Source organism: Rhipicephalus sanguineus, chromosome 10 (genome assembly GCF_013339695.2).
Source record: "Rhipicephalus sanguineus isolate Rsan-2018 chromosome 10, BIME_Rsan_1.4, whole genome shotgun sequence".
NCBI classification, from domain to species: Eukaryota; Metazoa; Arthropoda; class Arachnida; order Ixodida; family Ixodidae; genus Rhipicephalus; species Rhipicephalus sanguineus.
Genome location: NC_051185.1, coordinates 140,557,840 through 140,579,697, shown reverse-complemented (window position 1 = coordinate 140,579,697; position 21,858 = coordinate 140,557,840). Strand labels below are relative to the sequence as shown.

General features: G+C 47.8%; 1 protein-coding gene across 3 annotated transcripts in view; it reads right to left on the bottom strand.

The window, feature by feature from the left end:
• LOC119372497 (L-threonine 3-dehydrogenase, mitochondrial) overlaps window positions 1-21,858 on the bottom strand; it is an 84,945-nt gene that overhangs the window by 8,836 nt on the left and 54,251 nt on the right. For all 3 annotated transcript variants that reach the window (XM_037642971.2, XM_037642970.2, XM_037642968.2), the window contains exons 2-5: window positions 13,842-13,980; window positions 12,394-12,436; window positions 8,294-8,364; window positions 5,453-5,775 (exon numbers count right to left, since the gene is read on the bottom strand). In XM_037642971.2, the coding sequence (XP_037498899.1) occupies window positions 5,453-5,775; window positions 8,294-8,364; window positions 12,394-12,436; window positions 13,842-13,977 (573 nt within the window). In that variant the 5' untranslated portion in view covers window positions 13,978-13,980. The remainder of the gene's footprint in view (window positions 1-5,452; window positions 5,776-8,293; window positions 8,365-12,393; window positions 12,437-13,841; window positions 13,981-21,858) is intronic.

Sequence of the window (21,858 nt, the reverse complement as noted above, 5' to 3'; positions counted from 1 at the left end):
AACATGGTACCAGAAGCGGCCCACCATAGCCTTTCTGTGCATGGCCGACCTAACAAGGTCACAAGAGAGCCCACACGCTTCATCTCCTATTAAAGCATGGGAATAAAAACACCGAGCATCTTTTGCGCTTATAGTGCAGGGTGAGATCGTTGTAAGTCTATAGAATCATGCCGCTACGGCACACAGCACTCAATAAAGCGCAATAAGTCACGTACAGGCGACTTCAGACGGGCACCTACCCATGCCCGGCCTTCCTGCACAAACTCTTTGCGGACGCGCACCCTCACAATGCTTGTCGCTTTTGTAAAGATAAGCTAGCCTTGCTCACATGGTCGGGGGTGGCCCCCTAGCACCGGGGGCCAGGACCACCAAGGAAGAGTGGGACCGAGACCTACGCAGCTCGGACATTGAAGCACAGCTCTGGGCTGTCCATTGGGCCCGAGACGCGGAGGAGGGGCAAGGTCTCTCTGTCCCAACGTGGGAGCGGCCCGCTGCGCGCTAATCACGCGCACCGAAGGACCTCAGTAGAGTTATTCATCCATCCATCCATCTTTTGCGCCACTGTCCTCGATTAGAGCCTGTTCCATCACTCATCGGCCCCACTACCTTGTGGTCCGACGAGAACTATGTTTTAGATGCGAAGTATCTTAAGGCGGAGCTCAATCCGGTGGTGGTGGTGGTGTGCGGCGTGACCACCCTTACTGCGCATGCGCATACACTCTCCACACACCTCCTCTCCACTCACCCTCTCCCCCTCCCCTCTCCACTTTCCCTCTTCCCTCCCCCTTTCCACTCTTCGTCTGAAACGCGGGCTAGACATGCCGAAATTCTCTCCTGCGCAACGCCGCGATGAGCTCGAGCGCATGCGCGTCCCCTCCGCTTCTCTCTCCTCTCCCACGCTGCCCCCCTCTCGCCCGCCTGTCGACCGCGTTCCCCGCTCGCCCTGTGAGAATTAACGGCCAGGCTAGATGGAAGATACGACGCGCGTAGCGTCCCTCTTCGCGTTCCACGACGCGAGGTCGGTAGCATGCCCAACGAACGCCAACGGAACGCGATCGTGCAAGTGCTCCGGCTTCGCATCGCCTCATGGTCCCCTTTAGCGGGAGATGGTGTAATTTTTTCTAGAGGACGACTGGCTTGTTGTTCTTCTAGAGGACGACTGGCTTGTTTGAACGTATTTGACTGAGTTGTGCAATACCGCACGCGTGCGCGAATCCACAGCGCATTTCATTCTATCTCTATCTTTCTCTCTCATGTTTCTCATTCCCTTACCCCACCGCAAGGTAGCCAACATTTTTCTGGTTAAAGTCTCTTCCTGCCTTCTCTACTCCTCCCGGTACGAATCCAGAAAACGTTCTAGTGCATGTATGTGGCCTTGAAGATGAGCCTCCTCGTACGTGCGTCGTCACAGCAACGGACAGGCGCAGTGTCGGTTTGTTCTCCTCTCCCGCGCGCCCCTCTCAGTCGGTCGGCGCGGGCACGCGACGAGGCTCTCCAATGGATACCGTCACACGTTGGAATCGCGGGGAACGAAGCTGCTGACGACCTGGCGAGGACTGCACACGACCCTGCGGTTCCGCTGACAACGTACGCGGACTCCGTAGATTCAGCGCGCCAGAACATCCGGCGAGAGCTCGCTCGCAACCTCCCTGATGCGTGCGTAGCCTCCGGCTGCCCCCCGCGTTATCTACCGGAGGGAATGCTAAACCGAATGGAGCGCTCCCTCCTGCTTGCACTGCGGACAGGCTCTGTCTGGCCCGCCGAGCGCCGGCACTGCCTTCGCGGTGCTCCCTCACCCCTACGCGGTGACTGCGGTGAGGAAGAAACACTCCAGCATCTCCTCATCTCCTGTACCGCTCTGGCTCCGCAACGGGAGCACCGCGCGCGCGCCTTCAGGAGGCAAGGGTTACCCTGCGCGACCATGAACGATATGCTGCACTCGGCCGGAGCCATGGACCGTGTTCGCGGTGCCCTACGCGCGGTGCTCGAGTACATTGATGCCGCGCAACTCGCAGACCGCCTCTAGGCCGTGCTCAACGCCTGATCAGCAACGACAACGACGGATCTCCCCCTTCCTCTGCCCCCAGCCCTCTACCTGTTGTGACCTTCCCTCCCCTCTCACCATCTATCTCCTCCTTCCCTTTTACCCCCCTTCCCCTAAAGTGACGCGGTTGTGGTTTCCTCGACTGAGAGACAGTTACTGTGTCACTCCCCCACGTTTCTATTTTCCATTTTCCTTCATGAACCTCTTCTCGAGATTGATTGAAAAACGTTTATTGAAAAAAAATCACAGCATATCCACGGAGTGAATGATGATGAGTGGGCGAAGCTGCGGAGGTTCATCGGTAAACCGTGAATCTTCCGTGAATTCTGCCCAGTACATCATCACCGACGTGAGATCGGGCGCGTTTATACTAAAGGTTCGATGAGTTATGACGACTTGCAGCTCACTTTAATTTTACATGTACGCTGTGAATTTTCATTGTTTAGAAAACCATTGCTTTAGAAAAATCTTGCGTCTTTCGTTAAGCAGCTGGCGTCTTTTCGTTTTGCTTTAGAAACATCTGGCGTTCTTTCGTTCTGCTTTTACGAAACATCTGGCGTCTTTCGTTGGTTTATTTCGTCAATCAACGGCGTTTTGAACAAAATTTTTATTGTTTAATCACGCACAGGAGAAATCTCACCAGGCACTACCTTGGAGGTAAACAATGGCTGCTAATGGGAATGAGAGACAGAAGAAGTCGGCTTTTAGCTAACACTTACACTTCTACTTCTACTAACGTTTCCTACTGGAACATGCCAATGGCTGCTAATGGGGAATGAGAGACAGAAGAAGTCGGCTTTTAGTTAACGCGCACGCTGCGAATTTTTTATTGTTCAACAACGCACAGGAAAAATCTCCCACCGGCACCACCTTGGAGGTCAAAGCGTAAGACTTGTTACGGACTACGACTACGACCACTACTACTACTACTACTACTACGACGACGACGACGACGACGACTACGAGGGACGAACGGGTGCCGCCTTAAGGAGCTTCGCCCCTTAAAGAAGAGGGGTTTGAGAAGCAGGTGGGTGGGGCCCCTAGTCCAGGGCTCCACTGGCCTCAGCAGCCCACCGCGCCTGGTCGAGGAGAGCCACTTGGGCCTCCTTTTCTTCGCTGGCGAGCAGGGTCTCCCACTGCTCCGTCCTGAATTTTTGCGCCGGAATCTGAGGCGAGTTAATTTTGGGGGGCCTTAATTCACATTCCCACGTAATGTGAGAAAGAGTTGGCTGTTCTCCACACCACGGGCAAACACCCGCGTATGCGGTTGGGTGAATGGCATGTTTTAAACGCAGATGCGGATATGTATTTGTCTGCAGGCGCCACTCATGCGCTTCTTTAACACCTAGACGAGAGTGGGGCGGGGAGTATCGCCGTCGTTGTCGACGCTGGTGTTCTAGGATATCCCGAGGAGTGTGGGGAGCCTGGAGAAGCAGACGGGTATCGGGACGAGGGACAGTCGCTCGGTGAGTAATAGCTCGAGCTGCACTGTCCGCTCTATCGTTACCCCTTTCTGCTATATGTCCGGGGCACCATATGATGCAATGTTCCTGGCCTAGTGTTGCACCTAAGAGGCGGGCGACGCACGCAGGTACACGGCCGTTAGTGAAATAACGACACGCTATTTGCGAGTCCGTGAGGATATATAAGATCGCTGCCCCATAACGTCTTTGGTTTTGATGGCGAGAGCTACCGCCAGGGCTTCCGCCGTGTTCGCTGAACTCGTCTTGGCTGAAGCGCAGGTGAATAAACCCGGGCTTCGTACCGAGCCAACCGCGGCCGACAAAAAGCCATGCGTGCCGCAGCGGGCTGCGTCTGTGTAAATCGTGTCTGGGTCCGTTTCGAACTGTTTGTTGAGTTTCCTGGCTCTGGCGTTGCGACGCGCTCGGTGGTACAAGAGATTCATGTTTTTCGGTATAGGTGCAATATATAGTTGCGCACGGTTACAAGCGGAAAGGGGCACCAGATCCTCGTCACTGTATTGGGGCCGTACAGGATATCCTAAGCCACGTAAAATTTCCCTACCCGAGGGCGTGAGGCTAAGTCTTTCTCGCTGCGAAATAAGGACTGCGGCCCTAAGCTCCTCGAAGGTATTGTAGATCCCCAAGGCAAGAAGCCGATCTGTGGATGTTCCGTTTGGTAGACCGAGGGCAGCCTTGTAGGCGGTACGAATGAGGGTATCCGCTTGTTCAATCTCAGCCTTACTGAGTTCTTGGTAGGGGAGACTGTACGTTAACCTACTAATGACAAAGGCATGGATTATGCGGAGCGTGTCCACCTCTCCGAAACCTTTGCGATGGTGCGTGACTGTGTGGACCATGCGCGCGATTTGTTTAAGAGTCGTACGAAGAGTTTTAAGGGTGTGGTCAGCGTGCCTATTTTCCTGTACCCAAAGACCAAGTATACGTGTTCGCGGCACCTCTCGTATCGGATGGTCACCTACATTCAGTGCAAATGGTGGTTAACCTCGGTAACCCCTGCCATGTAACCGAATGAATTCTGATTTTTCCGGGGAGCAGCTCATACCGCAGCTCTCCGCGAAGAGGTGCACTGTCTGCGCTGCTTCTTGGAGAGTAGTTTCCTTGTGGCCGAGAGAGCCTCGGGTCGCCCAAAGGGTTATATCATCGGCGTATAAGCCCAAGTCTGGTATAGACTCGAGCTGTCGGGCAAGGCGGGCCATCCCAATATTAAAGAGTAAAGGAGATAATATGGCCCCTTGAGGCGTTCCCCTATTGGGCATGTGAAAAGCCGATGATCTAATGTCTCCTAAGCTTATTGTTGCAGTTCGATCGGTGAGGAAAGAACGGATATAGCGATATATCCGTTCCCCACAGTTGGAGGAGCTGAGCTCCTGCAATTCTCGAGATCTCGACTCCTGTCACGCGACAGCTTGCCGCTTCTTGCCAATCGGGATCGCCGACGCGCGGGATACCGCCGCGGCATATGCTTTTCGCGGTAGTTGCTGCTATTGCTCGACAAGTGTGGTTTAGCTCCGTTCAACGACGGCATTTTTCTGTTTCCTACCTTCCCAATATTAGGACTGAAAGTTGGACTGGAAGTGATTCATGACAGTGAATAAAACAGAGTGCGAAAGGCCCATAACACAACGGACAAAGGAACTGACGACACAAGCGCTGTGTCCTCAGTTCCTTTCTATGTCCCTTGTGTTAGCGCTGCGTTTAATTACTATGTTCGTTAGATGTCGTCGCCAGTAAAATAAAGTTATAGTCTTCATTGCGGCTACAGCTCCACTGACACAAACGAAAGGCAGATAAACGGACGCAACACGGCGGTGCCGTGTTATGTCCCTTTCTCTGCCTTTCGTTTGTGTCAGTGCATGGAGTTGTAGCCGCAATGAAGCTTTACCAACTCGTCTAGTGTTCCATCTTACTAAGGTGGAAGTCGTACCTCTCCTAAAAGTTCGGCGTGGACCTTGGACACGCCGTATATAGTCCTCGGCCGCTGGACGCACAGGTCTGGAGTCGGGTTGCGAGGCGAGTCCGGACCGAACGCTCCGATGGTGCTGGGTACGAAGAGGCGTAGTCGGTACTGCTTGCTCAGTTCCATCACGTTGTGCACGCCTTCGACGTTGACGCGCATGGCCAGCGGCACGTTTCGCTCGCCGATGGCCGACAGGAGGGCGCTGAAGTGGATGAGCCAGTCGATCCGCTCGTTGACCACGAGCTCCTGGAGGTTCTTGAAGTCTAGGATGTCCGCGTAGATGTACGGGCCTGCGAATACGTTTGGTAAGCGGTGACGCTGCGTGTTTGTATTATTTATTTATTTATTTATTTATTTATTTATTTATTTATTTATTTACAGGGTACCTGCGTTGCCTCGAAAGCATTTTCGTGGGGAAGATCGTTTGAGTACTACATGTTGCATTTTTACAGCAGTAATTAGCGATAAAATACATAAAGCAAGAGAGAGAATAAGAATAGAAGAAAAGCAGGGAAGTTAACCAAGGCTGAGCCCGGTAGGCTACCCTGCACTAGGGGAGGTGGAATAAAAGTTATAGAGGTTAACATCAAGGTAAACAATGTGAAACAGACAATAGGTTAACATTCCCAAAGGTAACAGAACGTTCAAACAAAACTAGGACAATAATACATTATCATAAACACAGTAGGGAATACAGATCATGATTGCCAGATACATAAACGTATTCTTCTGGTAACAAGTTCCAGCCTCCTCTGGTAACAAGTTCCAGTTCGTGGGGGAAAAAAAGAAAAGATTTGGAAAGGATCTTTTTCTTTCGAACATTCCCTCCGACTGGGAAATAATGTTTTGCTGGCAGTTTTTTTTTTTTTTCGCTCAGAACGGAGGATCGCATGAGGAAGAATCAATGCGCGGCATCCTTTCTGCAGAAATTAGAAAAGGAGAAAGGGAGATCAGCTGCACGCGCGTCCGGTTTGCTACCCTACGGAAGGGGAAGGAAAATAACGGACGGAAAGTAAGGAATGAGAGGGAGGGTGAGAAGTTCGGTATAGAGTTTCCGCGATTTTCAGTTTCAGCAAGGTTCCGTAGTTGTAAACGAACTGTGGTTTTATTTTAGTCGCGTGCTTTCGATTTTGACTTCATCTCTGACACGTATCACCACGTGTCTATAAAAAGTGTGCGCTGACAAATATAAATAGTGCGCAGTTGGCGCCTCATCTCTTCTTGTTTCGGTGTAGCATTGTTGTGATGTATGGAACTCGGCGCAACCAACTCATGAATGTACCTCAAATAGCCCTGTTGATCGAAATTCGTGCGAATGCTATATTATATCGCCACGCATGCTCATTTCTTTATTTTTATGTGATCGGGCTTCACACACAAAAATCGGTTACCAGCGCTCGGTGCAGGCTGTGCCGAAATGCTTGGGAAACTTCTCGATTATATTATGCTATTCAGGTAATATTGCGCGCATTACGCGAGTAATCGAATTCCGCCTAACGCGAGCACCAGCGATAATGCTGGAATGTTCCACCACTCATGTATAAAAGATGACGCGTGCCACCGACGATCAGGCGTGTGCAGAACTCCCTGTTGGGGGGGGGGGGGGCATTGGTTGATCGCCGTCCCCCCCCTCACCTTTGGTCGAGTCCAAAGGACAACATATGCTTCACAATCGATGAAAAAAAAAGTGAAAATCAAGCCATGGTATGCGTCTCACAATGGCCTGCCTTTGGTCCCTGGCTTTGCTGAACTAAAGATGGGAAGTAAACAGTTCTACATATGCAACACCAGGGGCTTTCGGGCGCCTTTATCGTCAACAAACTGCGTCGCCACAACTGAGCAAACGTATGCGGCAGACTTTGCCCCCCCCCCCTCTATGTAATAAGGGGTTCCTGGGCACAAGTTCGCCCAATAAAAAAAGTGTCATCTTTACCGGCTTGAGTTTTGTTACCTTCGTCGTCATAGCAACGTGACAATACGTGATACAGGGTGTTTCAATGAATGTGTCCAAGATCCTCAGAAATCAGGGGAAGGCGATATTTGTTCGACGCCTTGACATTTGCTTCTTCTGTAGCCGCAGGCATATTAAGATGGCTAAAGACATCATTTGGGGCAGTAATTAAGAAAGTTAAGTTACTTAACTTTCTAATTATTGAAGTTAGGTGGTTATGCAAAATGGGAGAATTGTAAGTCCGTTATGCGAGGAACCAGTTGCAGCTTTGACATTTCGAAAAAGCGGCCTCTACTAATAATTGCGAAGTAATGGAATTCACCATGTTCAGCGGCGAAACCGAAACCGGAATGCGGAAGTGCGCTGCTGCCATATTCTTTTGAGACGTCCGGAATGAGTGAGCGTCATACACCTCTGTAATCGTTGTCTTCAACAGTTACGTCATTCTGGTCGCCTGTTTGTTGCGCTCATCGGTGCATCGATTTCGCCGTTGAATTTGGTTGAATTTCATTGCGCCAAAGTAATTACTAGAGGTCGCTTTTTCTATACCTCAAAGCTGCGATGGGTGCGCGGTGTAAGAATATTATCACACCGTGCCCTCTACCCAAGGCTTCCCTCTCACCCAACAGTCTTTACCCACGCTCTGCATCTCGTCAGGCTTTGCTCTCGCAGCTGGGCTAGAAAGTGCGTACGACGGATCTCCAGCGATTTAACCTCAGTTATGAACAACTCCGCTGTTGAAATTTTTACGGCAGTCGATCCACGAGGCAATAAACTCTGATACCGAGGTCATTCGATGATTACTTGGAAAACTAGTTAAAACCCCTTTGAATGTTGACTAGTTAAATCTGGCTCACCTTCCTCGAGGATGCTCTTGGGAGGCCGCACTATGTCGGACATGATGACGTTCTCTTTTCCGTACTTCTTCCTGCAAAAACGGTTATAACCGGAATGGGACTTTAAGGTCTGTATAAGTTTCGGATATACCTAACTCAACATAAAAAATACACACCTGGACGGGTTAGAAATTATTTACTAATTAACTGCTCCAAAACTAAAGCTCTTCTTTTTCGATCGAAATCCCCACTTGAGGACCTCGCTAACCCCTACAACCTCATGTTAAGTAACGTAAAATTGAACTTTCTTCTGCTTAGCAATGTGCATGTTTGGGCTAGTTGATAATTCGTGACTTCTTGTTTAGCGCAGACGTCCAAGACAATGGACGAAAAAAATTGCGACACACACAAGCGCTAACTTCCAACAGAATTTTTATTGCTTGGACACACATTTTTAATGGTAACCGCGCGCCTTCGCCCTTCCGCTTCCACAAACCTACTCAAAAATCGTTGTGTTATTTTTCACGAATATGCTAGCATGAAGTAGAGATCACCATAAGGAACTTTTACATAAAAAGCTTTGCAAGGTCTTAGGTTTATTAAGACAATGTTTGCGTGTATTGCCAGTTCCTCGAAAGCTTCTGATACTTGATGCACTCTTTCCATCGCATCTGCGTTATTGCAACTTAACATGGGGGTAGTGGAACGAAGCAATCCGTAGATAATTTTATTGTCCTACAAAAAAAGGCACGTTCAGTTGGAAACCTTCGAATTAATGCCCACACTTCACAGCTTTTCGCTAAATATGAAATAATTCAATTACACCCGCTATACGAATACACTTCATTACTTTCCTTCAGACGCGATATTATAAAAAGTCAAGGTTATATAAGCAGTGTAGCTAATTTGCACCTAAATCCTTCCTCGCACCCACACTCGTAACATTCGTAAGTTCCATGGCCGCATACTAAGAATGGTTTTCGAGCATTTATCGTTGCTTATCGAATACACTGAGTGATTTCGAAATTTCTTGTGAAAACGTGCGCGCACTCTCTAATACTTCTATTTTGAATATGTTTTGTGAAACTGTATGCGTTAAATAAACAAAGACAACTCAAAAGTAGCTGCACAGTAAAAATGGTGGTCTAAGAATTTAAGTTCTTGCTTAACGGAACTACAATGATCACTACTACAGATACAGAAAATGCACATGACGCTGTATATTGTCAAATACAATGTCATGGTGCGTGCAGGATTTGTTTTCGGTGGAGAATTGTTGGCACTGACGAAGCGCCGGTGGGGGGGACATTGTTTGGAGGCGTTCAACCCCCCCCCCCCCCCGAAATGTTTTTTTTTATTTTGCATGTATATGTACATACACGCCCACATACAAATGCACGCACGAACGTACGTATATAATGGTTGAACCGTTCTGGCTACGCCCCCGATTGTTGACGTTATTTGTGCAAAATATGCTGCGCAGTGTTGTCCTGCAGGGTGTAAGGGTTATTCTCGTATACACCGCGTCATCCTTGGGTTGACCCAGCATACGCAATCACGCATATACTATATGCAGGTCTTGTGCCATCATATTTTTACGCGTGACTGCGATACAATCTGCAATTTTTATAATTGTTTTTAACATATACAGTTGCAGTTCGGACTAATGAGTTGTGCGCAGTTATATATTTGTTTTTTAATATAAACTAGTTGCACACTGGACTGGAGAGTTGTGCGCAGTTACATAAGTATCTTTTAAAGACGATAGTCTTTCTTGGGGAACTTAAACGCAGAAATTTTGGTCTGTCTTTCTGTCTGTCTTTCTGTTTGTCGGCACGTCCCTCGATTCAACCACTCGGCCAAAGTTGAACCACTTGCCCAAGGGCCAGCCATCGTGAACGGCTGACTAGGTTCATACTTGTGTACATTGTTGATCAAAAAGCAAACATTACGCATATCTGAGGCGCAACATCACTAGGTAAGCATTAGGCGCTGTGTTCCTTTAACAGAAAATACATAGATACGCAATTTTAAAGACCTTGATGGTATGCGTTTAACGTTGAGACAGTAACGCGTTTATTAAAAGATTGCCACAGCTGAAGCGATCAGCGCTCCAAGCCGAGCAAGCGCGAGCGCCAACAGCCACCGTCTTCGTCTTCTTCTTTCGCAGGCGTTCTTGTCTGCGCCGTACCATGTTACAAATCACTCCCCCGCGGAAAAGGAGCCATCTGGCGACCTAAGGAACAGGTACAGCTGGTGGGTCATAATGCGGCTTCAGTCGATCGACGTGAACAGTCTCGCGGCCGCGACGACGGCGGCCCGTAGATGATTGAACAGGCTCAATCGTATAGTTAACTGGGGATGCTTGACGTAGGACGCGGTAGGGGCCTTCGTACTTAGGCAGTAGCTTTGTGGAAAGGCCAGGAGTGGAGGAGGGAACGCGAAGCCACACCAACGTTGCAGGCGAATACGACTGAGGAGGCAGGTTTTCGTCGTGACGGTCCTTCTGGCCCTACTCGCCCTACAATGTTACAACCCTAGTTTCTTAAGCTGCGCTGAAACTTGTCTTCCTCCGTGCCCTCTGCACAAGCTCATGTTGTGTTTCGGTTTCGGTTCAGTATTGCATTGTACGAATGACAGGGGGCGCCGCTCTGGCATTGCTGTTTTACCCAGGCGACGTGTAAATAAAAGAGTGTGTGGAGAGTACTCGTTGAGTGCGGACGTTTCTTCTCCTTCGGCGCATCGCGCCAAACAGCGTGTTCGGGCTGGCCGGCGTCCCTACCGGTCGCGTTGGTCACCGCCGGTCTTCGCCTGCCGCTGCGCCGGGAGTACCAGCCCGCAACACAGCACTCGTGTTTCCCGACGTATTGCCAGATGGCGTCCATATCTCACGCAGCGCCTCTTCTATCGTCTTTAGACGACATTTGCAGCGAAGCACGCAGATACGCGGCCAATTTTTTTATATACACTGTTGTATTCTGGACTATTAAAGACGATAGTCTTTCTTGGGGAACTTAAACGCAGAAATTTTGGTCTGTCTTTCTGTCTGTCTGTCTTTCTGTTTGTCGGCACGTCCCTCGATTCAGCCACTCGGCCAAAGTTGAACCACTTGCACAAGGGCCAGCCGTCTTGAACTGGTACGGCTGTTCATACTTGTGAACGTTGTCGATCAAAAAGTAAATATCATGCATATCTGAGGTGCAACATCACAAGGTAAGTATTAGGTGGCGTGTTCCTTTAATAGAAAATGCATACATACGTAATTTTAAGGACCCTAGTTTCTTAAGCTGCGCTGAAAATGCATAAGAATGGAAGCTTGAGCGAGTTGGTATGCGTTCATCTTTGTTGAAACAGCGCTCACTAGACGACGACGAAGTAAAAGAAGGCACAGTGCCTTCTTTTACTTCGTCGTCGTCTAGTGAGCGCTGTTTCAACAAAGCTGAAAATGCGACTGCGCTGAAATTTGCCTTCCTCCGTGCCCTTCGCACGAGCTCATTGTTGTGTTTCGGTTTCGGTTCTGTATTGCACTGTACGAATGCCATGGGTTGGTGTTGAAAAACTTTAGTTTTGAGAAGGCCAAGAAGGTGAAAAAAAAATATTTAAGAAATGAAAAAGCAGCGTTGTGGGCGGCCTTCAGGCTGCCGGTTGTGGGCGCCGCTCTGGCGTTCCTGTTTTACCCAGGCGACGTCTAAATAAAAGAGTGTGTGGAGAGTACTCGTTGAGTGCGGACGTTTCTCTGCTTCAGCACTTCGCGCCAAACCGCGTTTTCGGGCTGGCTGGCGTCCCCGCCGGTCGCGTTGGTCACCGCCGGTCTTCGCCTGCTGCTGCGCCGGGACTACCAGCACGCAACACAGCACTCATGTTTCCCGACGTATTGCCAGATGGCGTCCATATCTCACACAGCGCCTCTTCTATCGTCTTGACACGACATTTGCAGCGAAGCACGCAGATACGCGGCCAATTTTTTAGAAGTGCGCTGTTATGTATTTATTTATTTTTAATATACACAGTTGCATTGTGGACCACTGAGTTGTGCGCAGTTATATATTGGATTTTTGAATATACACAGTTGTATTGGGGACTACTGTGTAGTGCGTAGCCATGGCCGGCGATTTTCTTACCTTAGCAGCCGAGCCAGTCCCGTTCCCAGCTGCCCCAAGCTGCCTGCAGCAACAGAGGCGGAGAATTGTGTTAGAAACTCCGAGGTATGCAAATGCCGCCGACAAGCAACGTTCGCTGCTTCCAATTTAAAGCACGGTGTGTTATTGGGATTACTCGCATATGTTTGGTACGGTTCTGCTTGGAACCATTTAATCGATGTGACGACGAAACATGATGTGAGGAAAAAGCTTTTATATGTGTTTTTCTTTCCTCTTCTAATTTTACGGTAGCAGTGCTCTAGTTTCTCAATAATTGCATATCGTCATTCATTGATTTCTTTCCGCTGCTGAAAAGTGATTGAGAAAGTTACAACAGGATAGAAAGTTGGACTAGTTGGTACAAATGCGTCCTCAAAGCAGCGCGAAAAGACGTAGGCTAAGAAGGTATACCAACACACAGCACGAGCGCTGACTCGCAACTGGAAAAAAAAATATTTCAAAAGAACATCCAAGAAAACAAGAACAAAAAAAAATAAAAAGCAAACGTGGGCGAAAGCAAAGTGGTTAATCTAGTCATTAATATAAGGATCCCTTAACGAAACACGTGCCAAGTAGAAAAGCAAACTCTTTTTCCGTCAGAGGGAGCGATGCGTGGCTGACGCATGCGTATCCTATTCTTTTTATGTGGAAGGCTTCAATCACCTCTCCAGTAACCTTACATTTGTGCGATGGCAATACCTTCGTGTCTACAAAGACGGGAGAAAAGCCACACGTGCTGCCGTGCGACGCAAGATGCGAAGCATCCAATTTCTTCAGCCACTGGCTATGCTCCTTTAAACGCACATTTAGACATCTGCTGGTTTGCCGCACGTTCGAATTCCCACGAGTAAGGGGGATCTGGTAGACAAACCCGCACTTACAAGGCACATACGTAGACTTTACATGGTTCGTTGCACAGCCTTCACTTTTAACGCCATACTGCTCTAAATTCCAGAAAATTTATCAGGAGCAGAGAGCATTGTCTTAACCCCGTACCTACTGCCTACATTACTCAAGCCATGGCACAGTCTGTGTGCATAAAGTAACACTGTTACCTTTTCGTATCTTTGCTTATTGTCACATTTCTTGGAACGATCTTCACCCATTACTCATCTCGATAGTCCCTAGTGCGCCCCCTACAAGATCTTCGCCGGCCCTCCTCTTTGCCTCCCCCCCCCCCCCAAGAGCACCCCTCCTCCCCTAAGACTAAACATGGTCAAAACAAAACGCATAAGTTCCTTGCCTCGCCAACGTAACGCGCGGAGACTTTGGCGCGAAAGTTACAAGTGAAACTTTAATCTTGACTTTATCCTCTGTTGATAAACCTATGGCGAAATTAATGACGTTAGAGTTCCGAGAGTAACATTCATCCATATAAACCGATTCATTGTTTCTCTTTAGTGTCCTTTGAAGGAAGGTTCCGTCCTCACCTGTGATGAGCACCTTCGGCGGGTCGCTGTCCGATGCTCCCTGCGAAGCATGACGCGCCGACGCGCAGCGGCCGGCAGCGGCCAGCGAGGGCCTCAGAACCCGGCGAAAAGTGTTCTGCATCGGTCCAGTCAGCATGACCTGTCGTGCGAAAACAAAGAAGGGATGCAGTGTCAAAATGTGTCAACGGGGGATGGGGCGTCAGCGGCCGCTTTTTGGGAATTATCAAAGCGGCAATGGGCTCTTCGCCCTTTTCACCAAGTAAGGGGGGAAGAGGGTTCGTACCGTAGTTCCAGGTGTTGGTAGATCACTCCCCCCCCCTCTCTCCTACCCTCTCCTACTGAGACGCTTACGATCAGAACGCAGTACGAAGACGAAGAATTGGGGGTGTGGGAGGGTCTCCCCCTCCCCCTAAAAGCCGACCGGTGAGCCCCCCCCCCCCCTATGCCCATGCCTATCGTCGCAAGGGGTGTATTCTCCAACATGAATTGTTTTAAATAAATGTTTCGGTAATGTATGCGTGTTAAAGGAAAAACGTAGGCCAGTGGTTGACGGGAATTTTCAGCATCGAGCAATGTCGTGAAGCTGTATATCTCCCTCCATGAGACGCCATATTAACTGGAGAGACTAGCAATGAAGAAAACGCAAAAGCAAATCTTTGCGTTTTAAAATGATCCCGTAAATAACAGCCACGGAACTTCGGCTGTGTCGCGCGCGCGCAAACACACACACACACACACACACACACACACACACACACACACACACGCGCGCGCGCGCGCACGCACACAACACGCTCATATTCATGCAAAACCACGTTAAAGGGACAAAAAAGAAGAAGAACAAAACTTTATTTGCGCAAGACTTCGTTGCCTCGAAAACAAGGCAACGCTGTGTGGTCGGGCCCCTATTCCAGGGCACCGCTGGCCCTCGCCATCCTTTCGGCCCTCCGGACCAGCCTGAGCTGGTCACCGAGGGCAGGGCTGGACAGCAATGCCTCCCACCTCAATCTGGTGTTATCCACCTCTTGCTCTTCGGTATGGGCCGTGCATTCCCATGTGATGTGGTACAGCGTCGGTGTGCTCCCACACCATGGGCATATGTCTTTGTATGCTGTGGGGTAGTACACATGTAATCTATGAATGTTTGTATATGTGTCCGTTTGGAGCCTACGTAACGCCGCAGAATCCATGGCTGAAAGGTTCTTGTGCGGTGCTGGGTAGAGTCTCCTCAATTCCCTGTAATATTGCAGGACTGCTTTGTAACTCGGTTCGATGGGTGTCGGGTCCTCCACGACGTTGCTATCGGCAGCTCGGTAATTAGTGAAACCTCGAGCCGCCTCATCTGCATAGAGGTTCCCAGTAACACCCTCGTGTCCCGGGGCCCAAGTTATTGTTTGGGTATAGGTACTGTCGAGTTCTCTGCTGCTTTCGGTAAGTATCCGGTGTGCCTTGGCGCTGACTTTTCCTTTCTGATAATTCCTGCATGCGGCCTGAGAGTCTGTGATAATTGTTAGTGGAGCGTTGCGCTCCGTACCTTCTCTTATAGCTAAGGCAATGGCTATCTCTTCTGCTTATATAATGGTTGCTCGAGAAACCGAAGCACAGGCCGTGATTTTACCTCTTCTGTTTACAACAACCGCCACCATATTCTTTTGCGTTGGCACAGTATGGTGAAGCATCCGTGAATCTTGCAGTGTTCAAGAACTTCGTGGTTTTGTCTATGTATTCTGTTTTAGCTTTTCTCCTCCCTGCGTGTAATGTCGGATCCATGTTTTGGGGTATTGGTGATACCTCATACAAATCTCTGATCTGGCAGGGTAGCTCTTTGGTGCTTTGATGCGTTCGTATGCATTCTCCCAGGCCGACTCTACGAAGAAGAGCTCTGCCGGCTTGCGTTTGCGCCAAACGGCTCCTCTGCGCTATGAGTTGGGCCTCAGCTAGCTCATCAAATATATTGTGGAGGCCAAGAGATAGAAGCTTCTCATTTGAAGTGTTGCGTGGCAACCTCAAGGCTGTCTTATATGCCATCCTTATTATTTGATCAGCCTTTTCTTTTTCCTCCCTATTCATAGCATGGTAAGGTAGCGAGTATATTACTCTGCTGATTACCAGGCTTTTCACGAGTCTGAGGATGTCTTGCTACCCCATCCCTGTTTTTCTCGCATTAGTAAAGTAGTCTTCCACGATACCAAAAACACCACGCTTGCTACGAGAAGACGCTTAATAAGCGAGAAAACGCGCAAAAAGAAAATACAGGTGGCGACGCCACCTTGGAATTCCCGCACCATTTGCCGTGACGTCACATATTTTTGACGGCGCCTGCTTGGGCCTACGTAGTTCTTAATCGGTTAAATCGAAGTACATTGTCCTCTGAGGGGGCCGGCGACTTGACATAACGAGTTTGTGGAAATTTCGTCGAGCCAGTGGCGCCAAAATACGTTAAATGCTCTTTGAAACCTTTTACGTCACGAATTACAAAGTTCGGCGCGAAATTTAAAAATCAAACTTTGAACTTGGTTTTCTCCTCTAATAATAAACCTATGGTGGTGAAATAAACTACACAAGAGTTTTCCGAGCACACTTTATCAATTTAAACCAATTCATTGTTTCTCTTTAGTGTCTCTTTAAGGTCTAAACAACACACTTTGTTATAATAGCAAGGTCTAGCAGCAGCATAATGAATGACTCGAACAGCTGGTACGTTCCCTGCCTCACTTGTGTGATTTGCGCTAGGAAGATTAATTTGAGATCAAATCAGCAATGAAAAAGAATAATGAGGGGTCGCACGAATTAAATTCGGATTTCGATGCAGGTTTTCAAAAGCGGAACAGCTACTGTTGTTCGTCGAACAAGCCGCAATGCATGCTGAAAAAAACAAAAAAAAACAGATGGCAGTATTTTTATTGTTGGATAAATTAATTGAGCTAAATAAATGGTAGTACGCTATAAAAGTCAGACACCGCATGTGTCTTTATTTCATACGGATGATGAAATCAACACGCAAAAAAATACGAGCTACGAGTGAACAGGACGTCATAAAAACAGGATACGCCGACGTTGCGACGTCCGCACATCTGGCGTCAATGAAACTTCCGGCGACCGCATAAAAAGTCGGCCGCGGGCGTGGCGGGATGCGTAGTGTACCTGCTATGTACAGCCAACGCCAAAAGTATAGAGACCACGAGACACACGAGAAAGCTGAATAATAAAACATGTTTACTAGCGAAAAAGACGTGGACGAGAAGAAGGAATACGGGACAACGTTGTCCCGTATTCCTTCTTCTCGTCCACGTCCTTTTCGCTAGGAAACATGTTCTATTATTCACGCTGCAACTAGCCCAACTTTCAGCCTTAAATGAAAAAGCTGAATATTCCGGCTGCCCTCGAAATTAGATTTCCGGCCTGTTCTAAAGCGCGACATGTACTGTGCAGTTCGACCAACTGCAGTCACAAATTGCTGGGAAATTTTCTTAGAGCTAGTAGTCTCTAAACGTTTGACGCTGACTGTACAATGCTTCTGCATTGAAGCGCATTCCGTTTCTCTCATTTGTGTCGCGAGTTGTGGAAGCTCCGTCACGTCGGAATAACGTTGCAGAAGAAGTGCCGGAAACCCGGGGTTACCGAGGGCGCGCTGGTCAGTTTGGTTTTCTGTTGGTTCTCATTAAAGTTGTGTCTAACAAAGAAAAAACGGGCCCTTTAATCTCCCTTCTTTCGTTCATTCATAGCGAGGGGCTCGTTCTGGCAGACTTCATGCCTTCAGGAAGTACGCGAGGGATTATTGAGCAGCTGCCAGCTCGTAAACAGATCGCGTGCTACGTGACGCCAGCAGGCAAAAAGATTGTTGCACACTCGCCGTCATGGCTACGAGCGGCGCTGACTAACACTCCTAAGTTTAAATGCACAGATATACCCGATAAAGTGGACGGGAGGACGACCGCTTGAGCATCGGACGTGTTATCAGAAGGATGTAGGTTCGGTCCCTGCCGGCGGCAAATTGTCTTTTCCACCACTTTAATTTCTTCACATTTATATCATAATTACTATACAACTACCATCCCCTATATTTTTCTTTGGCTTGATCTTTGTTGGTTCTCATTAACGTTTGTTAAAGTAATTTTAAAGTGATACCATTACTTTTCAGAAGTAATAGTAACGTAACGTCATTACTTTCAGCCTGTAATTTGTAATGAATGAAAGAAAAAAGGGGGGAATTCTGAGGGCCCGTTTTTTTTTTTGTTAGACACAACGTTAACACAGTCTGCTTGATTTCATTAAGGTTGTAATTTGTAATTTAATTTAATTACTTCTCAGGAGTAATTTTGAAATCTCTGCTCACAGTATATGCACGCGGCATAGCCGTTCCCTTCTTTGAACTCGAACTTTGTACGCTTAAACTGCGTCAATGTGTTCTGGAAAGGCTTACCGCCAATTCTTTGTTACACTTTACACACATTGTTCAACTCCAATAAAAACTAGTCATCCGTCTTGTCCTGTTATTTTCCTCATTCCCCTCATTGCGTCAGTTACTTACTGAACAATACTCACAGGCGTCGCAGCAGTGACTCCCCCTCCCCCTTAGTACATGCATATATATATATAGAGAGAGAGAGAGAGAAAGAGAGAGAGTGAGAGAGAGAGAGGAAGAAGCTCCAGATGTGACATTTACTTCTGAAGACGATATCGCATGCGCAAAATTTCAGGCGCTCACTCTTTCATCGTTTCATTGTTCGTTATTAAATGCGAAGCATTTAGCGAACTTCTGCAAGTTTGAGCGTATCCATCCATCCGTCCGTCCGTCCGTCCGTCCGTCCGTCCGTCCGTCCGTCCGTCCGTCCGTCCGTCCGTCCGTCCGTCCGTCCGTCCGTCCGTCCGTCCGTCCGTCCATCTAGCCGCCTACGACTTTGGGCTCTCCTGGCCGTTTCGTTAATAGGATATACACCAAAATTGGTATGGCGTAACGTGACTTTATGACGAACATAAATGACAGGTCATAACATCAAAATCATGATATCCATGTCATGAGCGACATGATTTACATGCCACTGTTTTGGTGCTCTTGCGGCCGTTTCGTTAGTTTGATATATACCAAAATTGGTATGGCGTGACAATAGTGTATGACGAACACAAGTGACAGGTCCTAACGTGCAAATCATGACGCGCATATCATGTACAGCCTGATTTACATTCCACGCTCATGGTGCGCTCGCGGCCGTTTCGCTAGCTTGATATACACCAAAATTGGTATCGCGCGACGTGACTGTGTGACGAACACAAATAACAGGTGGTAACATGAAAATCATGACACGCATGTCATCCACAGTATGACTTACGTTCCACGCTCATGGCTCGCTAGCGGCCGTTTCGCCAGCTTGATATACACCAAAATTGGTATCGCGTGACGCGACTATGTGACGAATATAAATAACAGTAGTTAATGTGAAAATCATGACACACATGCTATGTACACCATGACTTACGTGCCACGTTCATGGTGCGCTGGCGGCCGTTTCGCTAGCTTGATATACACCAAAATTGGTATCTCGCGACGTGACTGTGTGACGAAGATAAATAACAGGCGGTAACACGAAAATCATGACATGCATGTCATGTAGGGTATGATTTAGATGCCACGCTCATGGTGCACTCCCGGCCATTTTGTTTACTGGATACATACCTAAATTGGTATGGCATGACAAGAGTGCGTGACGAACATAAATAGCAGGTCACGCATCGTATATATGTAGCAGAATATATGTTTCATTAGCATGGCATACACCAGATTATACACGCATGCATGTATGACAATCTCGCGATATATAGCGAACTAGATGTCACGACATGAATGACTTCCTTAGCCTCAATGACAAACATATGCAGCTCTTTGCTGGCTGCTTCGCATTACCTCGATTCCCACACTGCGTGGGATCTGCTGATTTTTTTCTCTCTCATCTTCTTTTTCTTTTTTTAATTTTGTCCGTTCTTTTTCATCATACAGCGTGCGTACGGCATCAAAGGTTTCAAAGCCGGTTCAACAAAAAGCTCCATGAGGTCTAAATTTAACAGACCTTATCTTTGTAATATTGAAGATATTCGGCGCAACTTGGCATTCACTCGAAAAACACACTCACATTCACACACGCTTCCACTCAAGAACACACCCCACACACAGCGTAATTAGTTGGTCACTTGTCATATCTTCAGTATGACAAGTGACCAACTAGCCCAACAACAAGTTCTATTAAGCTTATCTTTGTTGGTGACGGTGTGCTGCCGCCAGATTGCACCATGCAGGTGGGATTTCGTGCGTAGTAATATATAGCTGGAAGCTAGGGGTGTGCGAATATCAAATTTTTCGAATACGAATCGAATACGAATATCCACCTTCGAATATCGAATCGAATATCGAATATAAAAGGAAAAATGCCTCCACAGTAACAATATTTTATTTAACATGTAGCTATTTGAAAAAAAAAACATTAACAGCCTGACTGGCAACACGACATACACTGCTATCTCCAGAACACAATGTCCAGGCTAGCACAATGCACATCACAACACAAGCAAATATCACGGCACAATGAAAGTAATGACTAGATGTGATCATGAAGAAATATGAGTTGCTCCACATGATCAGGCAGCAGTCGCTCCCTTGTAATAGAGACCCCCCCTGCCACTGAAAAGGCACGCTCGCTTAGAACAGAAGTGGCTGGTATAGGGAGGCACATGGGACAAAGCGTTGCCGGACTGGGGTATCTGAAGGTGCCTACAGCCCGAAACCAGTCACATGGGTCACTGTCTTTCTTCAGAAGTGGTCCCGCATAGTGAACGAGTGGTAGTGCGGCACGTTACGGCCGCATAATATTGAAAATGTACGGTTACATGGTCGCCAACAGCGCTGCACGTCGGAGATGCACCAGCAATAAATCATGCGTATTGGGGCGCTCGTCGCAGGCAGATATCGTGCCTCCGTGTAATTACGATGTTTATCGCTCCTCTCGGCAACGTTTTTAGCTATACGAACGCAGCAGAAACCTGGAAGACGAGTTATTTTATGCATGATAATCGAATCGCATATTCGAATTTTTCGAATATTCGTAGTTATCGAATATTCGAAACTTTTCGAATACACGATTTTCGAATCGAATACGAATATTTCGAATGTAATATTCGACGAATATTCGAAACTTTCGAATATTCGCACACCCCTACTGGAAGCGCATGTTGCACAGATTGCAATTATTCATTTAGCTAATTCGGATAGAACAGCTGGTGAGGAAGAGGACACTGCAAGGTAATTTTTTTTCTTTTTTTTTTACGAGCATCGCAGACGTGCATTCACTTGTGTTAAAGCCAAACTAAGAAACCACAGATACAATGGAGTAAAAAATCTGCAATAGCGCGTCTTAAAGGGGTACTGACACCTTTTTTCGAAGGCGAGTTTACTCTGCCATACATATCTCCTGTATGCAGAGACGGCTCTGAGCAAGTGTGAAGCTCAGCAAATGCTGGTAAGATATTTTAATTTGATATTAAAGTCACTTTTTCCATGGCGCACCTACTGACATCGACACTAGCTTGACGTCAGGCTACAGTACAAATTCTGGTGACTTCACGCAGCAGTCTGGCTTGTTGTGATGACGTTAGGTACCGAAACTTTCAAGATGGCCGCTTGTACGTCATCAAAACTTCCAAAATGGCCGCTTGTGCGTGGAAACGTCACTATATATTGTGTGAGCACTTGACGAAAAGCTCATACCGTGTTGTGACGTCAGGGTACAGTAGGAACCGAAACTAGCTTTTAAAAACATACTGTAATTACTTTTTCAGGGCGCACTCGCGCTTAGCACTACCTTTTCTAGGCTCTTGAGGGCTTCACCTTTCATTTGACGCAAAAAAACGACAACTGAAAATAGTCGTGTCAGTACCCCTTTAAGCGCGTCCTGCAGTACATAAATAAAGTTTTTCCAATCCAATCCAAATAGCGCTTGTGCTTATGTTACACCGGAGATGGTAACAT